General features: G+C 32.5%; 1 protein-coding gene and 1 pseudogene across 4 annotated transcripts; one reads left to right on the forward strand and one right to left on the reverse strand.

Moving 5' to 3' along the window:
* Positions 1 to 224: 224 nt before the first annotated feature.
* LOC111283306 (NEDD8-specific protease 1 pseudogene) lies at positions 225 to 739 on the forward strand (annotated as a pseudogene).
* A 3,631-nt stretch (positions 740 to 4,370) lies between these two features.
* Positions 4,371 to 8,956, reverse strand: LOC111283489 (transcription factor bHLH81-like). Of its 4 annotated transcripts, none has more exons than XM_022872075.2 (6): positions 8,353 to 8,956; positions 7,852 to 7,995; positions 7,696 to 7,761; positions 5,631 to 5,699; positions 4,860 to 4,909; positions 4,371 to 4,633 (listed from the first exon to the last, which is right to left on the reverse strand). In XM_022872075.2, the coding sequence occupies exons 1-6, from the start codon at positions 8,803 to 8,805 to the stop codon at positions 4,534 to 4,536; spliced, it is 882 nt and encodes a 293-aa protein (XP_022727810.2). In that variant the 5' UTR covers positions 8,806 to 8,956; the 3' UTR covers positions 4,371 to 4,533. The 4 variants fall into 4 exon arrangements, with proteins under 4 accessions (XP_022727810.2, XP_022727812.1, XP_089614587.1 ...); XM_022872077.2 differs by having other exon boundaries at positions 4,860 to 4,902; positions 8,353 to 8,952; XM_089758461.1 differs by having other exon boundaries at positions 4,371 to 4,902; positions 8,353 to 8,952.
* Positions 8,957 to 12,005: the final 3,049 nt, after the last annotated feature.

Consider the following 12,005-nt stretch of genomic DNA (forward strand, 5'->3'; position numbering starts at 1 on the left):
AAAACTATGAAATAGGTAGTGATCGAAATCTTGTCTTGAAGCTTTCAAACCAATTCTTGTGTCAAGAGTGATTGCATTGATAGTGAGTTTGTGTCACTTGAAATTGCAATAACAATTTCCAAAGAATTTAATGTCACAACAGAATTCCTTATAACAGGTAAAAAGAATAAGGAGATAATAACATTCCTTCAGGGGAAATGCACAAGAAATGCCTAAGCAAATGAATTGGTAATGGTCTCAAAGATTTTTTGGAACCCCTACAATTGCCAGATAAGAAACTAGTGATTTTTCCTATCAATAATAACGATGATGTAAGCACAGCTGAAGGTGGAAGTCACTGGAGCTTACTTGCATATTACAGAACCACTAATGTCTTTGTGCATCATGATAGCAATGGGCAGATGAATAAGATGCATGCTGTGAGGCTGTTTAAATTTGTTGATGGTTATATCGGTAGTTCCAGTTCAGACTGTAATGCCAAGTATCTAGAATATATCGGTACACCATAGCAAATCAATAGTTATGATTGCGGCTTATACATTACAGCCACTGCAAGAACTATATGTTGCTGGTATGAAAGTAGTGAAAACGAAGATGCTAGTGATTTATGGTTTTCTGCTGTGAAGAAGCAGGTGACTCCATCAGTGGTCAGTGAGAAGAGGAAGGAGATACTAGGGCTAATTAAAGATCTAGTGGCCAATAAATGAGATTTCTTACTTAATTCATCAGTTAAAATAAAATAAAAAATGGGCGTCACCATGCAAGAAGATGAAGTTCATACCAAAGATTTTGCATGAATTTCAGGTTTCCTTTCAAAATCTGGAAAGGGGCTTGGGCAGGAAGTAATGACAGTCGTATACATGTATGCCTATATGATTAATTTGTTTTCTATTGTTAAATTAGTGAGGGTGAAATTTATGTATCCTTAGAGGATGGATCATAACTTTCCATGATTTCTATATTTATACTCTGTTGTTAGGATAAAAAAATTGTATATCATTCAATGTTCTCCATTAACGGGAAACTTCCAAAATCAGATCCAATTGACTAAACAGGGTAATTAACCCTATCATTTATCAACTAAAAAAAGAAATATAATAAACGTTACCCATATGTTTATGTTGCTAATAACATAGAAAAAGTACTAAATACAAAAGTATGGTGTATGAGTGTAGATGGATATGTGTTTATTTGGATTAAGAATACTCCATATGACTAAAACAAATTGAGAGAGTGTATGGGTCTTAATGGTAAGTGCTTGATATGTTTTGTATGTTGGTAATTCTTTATAACTAGTTGATTTTATTTTTCATCCGTGAACATAGGTTAATTGAGTCGAATCACGTTAAATTATTATCTCTTATATGATTAGTTGATTGTTTAATTTTGCTTCCGCTAATGTATAATTGGATTGAGGTTTTTAGCCTAACAAGGAAAACATTGTTCTCAAGCAAGCCAGAGATATTTCAAGCTTTTAATCTTTTGTCATCCCTTTTCACGGTTTTGGTCAATGCACTACATTTGGAGCCTAAAGACACATTGCTTAGTTTCTTATGCTCATGATTGCATATTGCTTGATATCATAAGTTTTATTAATAGTAATTTATCCCACACAATTCTGCTTCTTTCTCGTACTTATAAATTGACTGTGATGTTATAGGTTATGTTTGACAGGATGAAAATGGAGAAGGAAGAAGGCAGAGGAAGAAGAGATGACTTTGTTGCTGAGGGAAGCAGGGCCACTGAGCCACCAAGTGTTACTAATCCAGCAGCTACAAAAACAAGGGAAGCCCCCCTCACCAGCAGCTACAAGTTCAGAACAGGAAGTGGTCAAATGGAGAATCGCTAGGCTGAATGAAAGGCTGAAGAAGCTAAATACAAATTCATCACATCTTAATGTTCCTACTCTAATGGCCCTCACCTGCATCTTGTTTACCTTGGCCAGCGCCTATGCTTCAACTGTTGACGCTATAGATACTTTTTTCTGGTGTAACATAGTTAATTAGTTGATTAATTTCAGTTCTAAGCTCTTTGTAAAGATTTACTGTAGGACACTTGGGTTTTGTAGCACTTGTCCGTGTAAAGTAAACTTTGTTATATCATGGAGAGAATTTCTGTTGCGAAATCCGTTCACAAATTTCTTTTCCTATTCTAAGTCAAATTTTACTCTGCAACCCAACTTGTTGAGATATAACCTTGCTCTAACAAAAGCCAAAAATATAAGTCAAAATAACTCTTCTACCAGAATTGTTTTTTTTTTTTTTTTTGGCCATTACCAGACTTGGTTCAATGGTTGATGGATGATACATTTTTTTTTCGTACGTTACAAAAATTTTGTGCTCAAATAGTGGCAGGCTCCAGTATGAATGACTAGATAATGGTGTAATATAGAAAACAAGACGTTAAAGAAACCTTTGTTATTTAGATATATTATAATTTATTAGTTAATTATTTTAATTGGCGATTATAACTAGATAATTATTCTAACAGTTAAAATTTATTTATGTAGAGCAAAAGATATAGTTCTTTACATTCTATGTGAAAATTTGCTTAAGACAGAAAGGAAGTCCACAGCTTGATAGAATTTTACTTTCGATTTGAAATTTTGCTAGGATAGCCGAACTCTATGAGAAGACTACCCTGCAGAGTTTCACTTTCTGTGTAACAAATTATCTAAATAGTCGAGCCCAATGCCATTATCGAGCATTCGATGTCCTTGATGAAAAATAAAAAAATTTGTAATTGAACATAATGTTTTATCTCCAAAGTGATGACTCTTTATTCAATAAGTGTTTATTCATAGAGAGATGTTTCAAATATAATTTGAGGCCATATAAATATTTTCATTAACTATCATTTAAGACAATTTTTCACATAACTTTATATTAAAATCTCTCAAAAAAAAAAAATCAGATCGCTCTATTTCACTTCTTTTTTTTTCTTTTTAATTTTGATTCATGCAAGTCCAAAAAGAACTTCAACTATGTTTTTTATTTTAAGAATGAGATAACGATTTCCAAAATCCACTTACACCGAAAGTTTAAGATATTTTAATGAAACTGCCTACCTAAAAAATTTGCTTTTGCCAGCCAGCGTCACGTGCAACACTCCCACTCCATTCACTTCAGGAAATCTAAAAAAATCACTGGTCTATGCTTTAGTTATAGATATTTTCTGCACTTCTACTTTATTCATAGGGAAAGATCTGAAAGTCCCCACATTTTACTTCTATGCCTCCGGCTTATGCTCTTGGTGCTGTCATTCCTAAAGCTTGATGAACAACAAATCACTGGGAGCTTCGCTTAATGGAAATAAAATAAAATAATTTAATTAATTTAATTTTAAATAATTCAATTCAAAATTATTCGAATTAACCAAAAAAATAATCTATTTCAAAGTAATGAAACGATTTAGAAAGCAATGCAAGCTTTTAGCTCTAATTGACAGCTTTTTCTATATTCTCTTACGTCCCTAATGAAAGAGAAATTTTCCTTTGTTTTAACCTAATACATTATCTTCTTGACTCTTTAAAAGGAATGGAGAAAAAAAAAAAAGGCAAAATGCAGAATAACCAACAGAGCAACAAAATTTGCAAAAACCGGATTTTGACCTCTACCCCTGAATGCATGTAAAACCAACATTTCCGTCCCTATCTTGTTAAACCTAGACAAGGTTCTTTAGGCGAGTTCCATAAACAAAAATAACTGGAAACTAGCAAGAGTACATACAGCCATAACCATTCCTTCTGTAGAATAGCCCTTCAGTTCATCCTCTTGTGAAACCACCAAGGAAAAAAAAAAGAAGTATAGAATATAATAATATGCCAAAGAATGGTCAATAACTATTTCACCACCACTTAGAGGTACCAACATTGCCAATCAGAAAGATCTAAGCTTTCATTGGAATCAATAGCAATGATCTTTGGAGAGAAAACACAGCAGGGAATGAAAGCTCCTCTAGAATTCAACTTAACACACCAATATACAATCCTCAAGAAAAGTAAGATTTATGATGATATATACCATTACATAACATTTGGATTATACAAAGTTTCTCTACAATTTCAGCAAACAATTCAGAGTTTAGAAATACAATGACATAGGAAGACTACAAAAATCAATTAACTATATTGCTCATAACATTTTTAGTAAATTCTTTACCATCATAGCTGAGACCGACAATTTTTACATTCTTCCCTATGTAATTCAGTTGCACTGCAATCTCAGGAAGTATACATGACACCTAAAGCACAAATTCCTCTGAATTCAGAGAACTAGACTTAAAATCATACATCAGTTTAACATACAATGTTCTTCAGACCCTAAATTAAACTGCAATTCCACAAATATCATTGTTTTATAACATAAAAATCATAGCAAATGTAGTCTTTAATCACCTAATCAGTTTAAGTTAAATCAAGTTATCTGGACATGTATTCTAGCAGAAAAACCAAAGCTCTTAGTTCTCATAATTATACAATAAACTATCTCATTCCTAATTTATCAATTACAACCACAACTGGGCCTTGCTCAGTCATATATTCAACAGACCGAGCAACCAAACAAGTATTGTTCCAACTCTCCTGTGACCTTCGAAGTCCAGATTTTTGCGAAGGTGCAAGGCTGAAAGATTCCTTTTTGAGATCCAACAAGTGGAAAGATGCAGCCAGGTCGGGAAAATGAACGAAAGAAAGCATGTGAAAGAGCGTTAGACATTAGGTTTGCAGCCTAAGTAAAACTAATACTAATATTTACCTATACCACTATCTAAAAAATATATAAAAAAAAGTAGATAGATAAGTAAAGAACAAATAAGATGACAATTGCAAAAATTACAGCACAAGTAAGAAATTTCTTTACCTGATACCATGCTCCTTTGCCCTTAAGAAGCAACAACAAATATCTGAAATCTTGATCATTTGATCGTTATTGACAAAACACTTTTAAAAATGTAGAAGGAAAATTTCATTGAATACAATTATCTAGATAAACAATAAGATATTATGGGAAACAAATATCTTACTTAAAAATGATACCAAGTGATTAAAAAAATATTTTAATGTCTACAATATTGTATAACTACAATGATACCAAGTGATCTTTGAGGAAGAGTACTAGCAAAACTGAAGAGGGGATCGGGATCATGAACTCTATAGTTAATGTAGCTCCAGAAGCAGCCACATCTAGGTATTGCAGAAGAATGCAACATAGTAGGCGGTAAATCTTGTAATTACAATATGGATCTAAGAGGCAACTTTATTAGAAAATAAACATAATGTACTAACTGCGTGGTTACACTAAGTTCTGGGTAGCCAACAGATTTAGCTACCCTCTCCCAGTCACTCTTTAGTTTTGCACTTGCATTTCCTTTGAAGCTCTGTGAGTTCCTGCGAAGATCCAGGTTTTTCAGTAGGCATTTTTTTTCATTTTACTGCAGGACCAGTCATATGCCAAATAGTATTGCCTCCTTCTCATTAATACACATTATACATTGCAGAATAAAAAACTTTGGAAAACAGTGTACAGATTAGGGTGGCAGGGGGAGATTGCCTGTATTTCTAAAAATTTAGATCCATTTCACTCGGAAAATCAAATGGACAATTTTTTGGAACAAGTTTAATAAGGGAGTACCTGAATCTGCTTTTGAAGATATTTTACGTATTCTACTGCCTCTTCTAGCATGTCTGCTGTGTTTGTTTGCTGCAAGGTACAAGAAAGAAAATTGCAGGTCAAATAGCGTAGGATACAATTCCTGATATTCTTCAAAAGATCTATTCACATGACATTTACATTTTAGAAGAAAAAGATCTTTCTTTTTTGACAGTTTGGATGATTTGTGATAGACACAGATTTCCTTAAGCATTTGTTGATTGTAAACTTAGTACATCACTTAGACTAAAAGCTTAAAACATTAAGTCATGAGTTCATTTTACCTAAATCCTTTTACTCATTATACGCTCCTAAGGTGTAGGATATCTTTTAGAAATGCCACTTGACTAGTCCAAGACAAATGGGAGGATTAGCTGCCCACTTAGTAGTGTTATTTTCATTTATGAAAGCTTCCATTTCTCTCAATCTCCTTGAATCATCAAAATCACAACAGTAATTATTACAAACTAAGCCTTTTCCCACTCATCACTAAAATAATCAAAGTAGAATGGAAGGAGAATGAAGAAAACTTCTTAGAATGACCTTGTTAGAAATAGAATTCATATACTCTAAACCTTTAAGGATACCTTTTAATTTGCTAATATGATAGAGAGATGAAATTTTAAAGGCATTTGCCTTTACATAGATGAAAGCAACTTAAAGAATAAGTACAACCTTGAACCCTCTAAAAATTATGACATGGTAGCCATTTCTCTTATAACCCTTCTACCTTATTGATATTTGGATTGGTGTTAAATGAGAATAGCCAAAACTCATAAAATTCTAAATTACTTAGTTCTTCATCTGGAGCAGCCTCAGTTTGTGACACTAAAAAACTCATCCTTATCAAGTTCAATCTTGTAACTATCAAAGCAAAACAAAATCCATAGATCAATAAAGTTTCTATTGAGGTACTTCATCGAGTAGAATAACCCATCCAATCCATAGATTTATAGTTTCATCTCATTCGTAGACTGTAAATATCCTTATTTCTCAAAAATCCAATGAAATTCACTCATCCTTCATAAAGTTAAACTCACACACAAATACATCTTGCTTTACAATTGGATCAAAAACCTAAACAGATCACTTAGGAAGATTTCGCATGATAAAATTATCACTTGAACATAAATTTATAGGATAGTCCATAAACTGATTGGTTAGGTTTATGGATATCTCTGCATCCTACGCATGTCAACGCTTTATAGCTTATGCCTTGTATAATCAAAAGGAAAAAACATAGGGGAAAACGTTTCTATCAAAAGTTACAGTTGAAGTGACTGACTTCAAGATCTGGCTACAGTAAGGTAATCAATCTATAGACTCCCTAGAAACCACAAGTTTTTATTTTTAATTTAAGAGATAGATCTTTCAAATGCCTTTACTCCACAAAAAGAACTCTTTTCCCCAATAATCAAGCTCAATGCATCTTCCTATGGATATAAAAACATCTTTATATAACCACAAACATTAAACACATCCCTTTTCTAACAGTGATTGAACCTTTAAAAGTAGGCAGTCAAGGTCCGTTTGGAGTTTTCTGTGGAAGGCATAAGTATCAACCAAATTCTCATTGTGATACATTGGCATCTTACATTGCAATTATCAGTGCAAGAATCCAGTACCTCATCATGACTATTTGAGCCAGCCTGTCTCACCCTCTAAATCTAAGGTTGCAAATAAACATCAATTCCTTTCTGCTGTTTTTGGGCCTGATCTATGAAACAACATCCACCAAATTGAACTAGCCTTTTCCTCAAAAACCTTAGCCAGTTAAAAGTATGAATCAGGGAAGTAGAGATAGAGAGATTATAACAAGTTTACACTTGCATGTACAAAAACTACTACAAATGCTCATGCTACCCAATCTACATTTCTTTATAGTTATTCTCATTTATGTCTCTTCCAGTGAGACATATCAAAGCATTTGTCATCAAACTTATTAGAATGCTACTATTAATATAGGTTAATATCTGAAAATTTAAAGAACCTGTCTTCCTAGGAAGCTTTTGAATTTCATTAAAGTTGATTCCGACAAGTAGCCTACCTTATCCATGTTGGGTACAAGCTCCTGAAGCTTTCTGATGCGGTCACTAATCCGTGTTCTTCGAACCTAACAAAAAATAGTGATGAACGGTTAGAACTCCACGTAAACAATATTTATATCTTATCAATGAATGAAATCATCAATGAGTACACTTACCCTTTCTGCAATGCTTCGAGGATGAGTAGCACAGCCACGCTTGGCACGCACCCTGCAAGGTACCGAATCCTCCAAAAGTTTCTCCATATCCACATCTATCAAATTAGATATTCCACTAGAAATTTGACCACTCTGCTCCCCTTTCTACCCAAAAAGTTTAAAGGAAAAAAAAGAAGGTACTGTAAATGCAAAAATTCAAACAATTGAAACTCAAACATAGACTATAATTATGCTGAAAGGAGTAATTTTACACTTTCCCCTTTGGCTAGAAATCTATGTCTCTTAGTTGGTCGGCCTTGAAAACATATTTTAAAGCCTAAACCTCCAGTACCATTGAAAGAAGACTTTAATGATTATTATAACAAGACCAATATCTTTCCTTTTACAGGCAATTCAAAAGACGGCAGAAATATAAATAAGTTCACAAAAAAATTTAAAAAGTGAAAAAAATAAGGGAAACCAACAACCCTTCCAAGTTCATATGGTATAATAATCTCGTACCAACTGAGACTGAAACTTTGTTGGTGGGTACTGCGTATCGAGTTCTCTAGCCTGCTTAGTGGAGGAAGAAACATCGATAGGTGGCGATAAATAGTCATAATTTGCTGGAACTCCAAAGTTAGTGAAGTAAGCATCAGAGGCAGAAGCAGAAGCAGAATTGTTTCCAAGGAAATCAGCTGGAGAACTGGTTTGCCTGAGAAAACCAGTAGGTTCAAACATCCCAGCTGGATCCGCTGAGTTAGGAAAAGGCACTGAATTTCGAGTGGTGGGTATTGTCGAATTGGCAGTGAGTAGCTGAGTCAAGCACTGGTTAGGCTTTAAAGGGTCCTCTTCTTCTTCCTCAAGAAGGACTTCTAACCAGGTGGCTGGAGCTGAGCGGAAGCGGGCGAGTCCACCTCGACTCACTTCACCACCACCACTAGAGCTGCTGCTGCCACCAGACGAAGGTTGCATCTGCTTCTGGTTCAGTTACAGGGGCTAGCTTTTTCTCTTATTGGTGTTTTTGAACCTCTTCAGCTTCAATGGAGAAAAAAAAGGGAAACCTTTCTCCTTTTTTTTAATTTTTTTCTCAGCTGCTTTACCTTATAACGTAAAACCAAAAAAAAAAAGAAAAATTACAGTACAATAATTTGTTTGTGGATATGCCCTAACAGTACTTTGCTTATTTTGGCAAGTTTTTTCATGACATGATTTTTGGACCGTTGGATCAGCAGCAGATGCTATTACAAATATTGAAAAGGAAAGATGAAACGGTGGTTAAGTTCGCTCTATCAGAAAGGGTAACAAACATGTAAGGCCAGAAATCGCAACCTCATCATTTTCTTTCAGACTTCTTCACCGTGAACTCTAGAAGTAAAGTTTAAAGTTTGTTTCAGATGCACAAGCTTCACGTGATCTTCACCGACCAATGAAAATTTAGAATAGTATGCCCGTGCCGCTTAAGAACGTGTGGTACGTTTTTCTGTGATTTTTTTTGGAAGTGTCGTGGGAAAAATTTTGTTGCTTGATGTGGCAAATTTAAGGAGGGGGCGAAGAGAACAATTGCACCTATCCACAAATGCAAATGTAAAACAGTTTGAGAGTAAGAATTAAAACGTGAACTTCACAATTCTTTTTTTTTTTTCTTTATATTTTGAATTAGATTTTGGTGAACGACGGGGACCTTTCTGCTCAATTGAGTTTGGATAGGATACCGAGCATGGGTGGAACCATATAAGGTTTATGGGGTGCTAAGTTTCTATTGAAGTAAAAAAAAAAATTACATGTTTTCTTAAATAAAGTTTAAAGGATTTTCATAGGTTTAATGTATTTATTACTTAGACTAGCATTGTTTTTACAAGTTGTCACTTTCATAGTAGAAAGAATATTTTTAGTAATAAATATTTTAAAACTTCGTTTGCATAATGATATAAAAAATAAATGCTTGAACGATAGTTTAATTGTAAATATTAAAAAAAATTGTGTTCAAAAGTTTTGACAAAAAATTATTGTGAAACATTTTCAAAATATAAAATTGAATTAAGGATAAATTGTAAAACTTTTAACAATTATGATTAGATATAAAATATTTAGTTTCTTATCACAATTATCATTATTGTTATTATTATTTTCTTTATAATTTAATATATTTAAATGAAACCCCACTAAAAAAAATTAGTATATTTAAATTAAACCCCACTAAATAAAATTTTTGGTTCCATTACTAATTAGATTTGTTCATGAGCTGGGCTAGATTCAAGCCCAATTGGCATGTTATTTCAACATTTTAAGTAAGTTTAAACTCAGCTCGGGTTGATTTTTCGAGCCTTATTTTTTGTCAAAGTCCATTCCTACATGTAATAATAAAGCTTAAACTCGTCCAAAGCATTGGTATTTAAAATTGAAAAAAAAAGATTTTTTTTTATTTTTTATAAATTATTAATTTAACTAATTTAATTAATTTTAATTGAATTTATGAATCATTTAAGCTTTGGTTCAATTTGATTTTATTGAATGTAATTTAAAATTAGATCATCGTTTTGTATAAAAAAAAAGGCTTTATCATATTATAAGTAATAAAGCAAATGGATCTTATCCATTATAAAAAATAAAGCAAATGAGCTTTATCCCATTATGATAAAAAATATTTTTTAATTTTTTAGCCTTAAACAGTGAAACCCAAGCTCAGCTCTATTTTTTGATCGAATCTCATTTATTTGTCTATGCTCGATTAAAAAGCTTAATATTCATATTTAACCTTCAAAATTTCAGGCAGGCTTTCGAGTTCGAGAGGGTCGTTTAGCCCATGAGTAATTCTACGGTTGATTATGACATATTTCCTTGCTTTTATTTTGTTTTGTTTTCCTATTCATTTAACACATAATGATATTGATATTAAACATTATGTAACCTCATTTTTAAGAATTTTTTAATTTTGATAATATAATTTACAAAAGTGAAGATATTTTTCTTAAATTTCATTTAAGTCAACTAGAAAAAATATATATATGGGATGGAAGAAGTGATATGGCATTGATATTACTTAATGCAATTAGGGGATTTTGAAAGTTTTTTTACAATTTATAATGATGTTGACTCAGAATATTATGATTTGCCTCACGATTTGTTAAATGAATAGAGCAAGAAAAGAAACTCATATAGCCCAATTAGGAGACCATAGATCTATTAAATTTGAGAGATAAGAAAAATAAGAAAAAAGTTAGGATCGGCACTTCATTGTTGTCAATGGAAAAGTAGAAGCTAGAAAACTTGTTGCAACAATATGTAGATATATTTGTATAGTTATATCAAGGTATACTTAGGCTTAGCACATATATAGTTAAACATAGATTGTTTTTAAAGCCAAAGACCAATACAAAAAAAAATTAAGGAGCATGAAGCCAAAGATGTTGAAAATCAAAGAAGAAGAAAAAAAGTATTTTAATGCGGGTTTTCTTAAAGTAGCCCAATACCCCAAACAGGTGGCCAATATAGTCCCAATTCCTAAAAAAATGGAAAAGTGAGGATGTGTATGGATTACCAAGACATAAAAGATAAAAGAAAAATGGTCATTTCTTATTTCAAATGTGAATACTTTCTTTGAAGAATCTATATTAAATGAAAGCAAGCTTGTGGATATAAAAGACCATGTTCTCTTAAAACAGCTCTATTTATGCTTTTTAATGGATAAGGAAAGCATGCCAACTTTAATCTACCCAATAAATTAGAGATCCAAATCATCAATCTCAAATGAATGAAATTTTCAATATTGAATCTCACATTATTGTCGTAATTGTTTGAACATTCATTACGTGAAATATGAGAATGAGTGAAATATGAAGGGATATATCAAAGTAAGGATAAAAATAAGAATATATAATGAGATGCACTTGTCATTTTATTGAAATACAATATAATACAAGGTAAACATATAAAAGACCTCATTGTAGTTCATTACTTCTAAAAAAACTCCTAAAACATCTCTTCAAAATTATGCCCCTATATTATCGGGCAAAAGATTTTTAATGACACTTGGCCTTTTTTATCATCAAACTTTTATCAAACTAGCATTGATGAGACCTTGTACCTTGTGTTTCAATGCAACATAATTCTCTATTAAATGACTTGTGATCATTGGTTCAACATGAACAAGGGCCAATAAATGATTTTCCACT

The sequence above is a fragment of the Durio zibethinus genome, chromosome 3, assembly GCF_047325235.1.
Source record: "Durio zibethinus cultivar Kanyao isolate XHJ-2024 chromosome 3, ASM4732523v1, whole genome shotgun sequence".
NCBI lineage: Eukaryota > Viridiplantae > Streptophyta > Magnoliopsida > Malvales > Malvaceae > Durio > Durio zibethinus.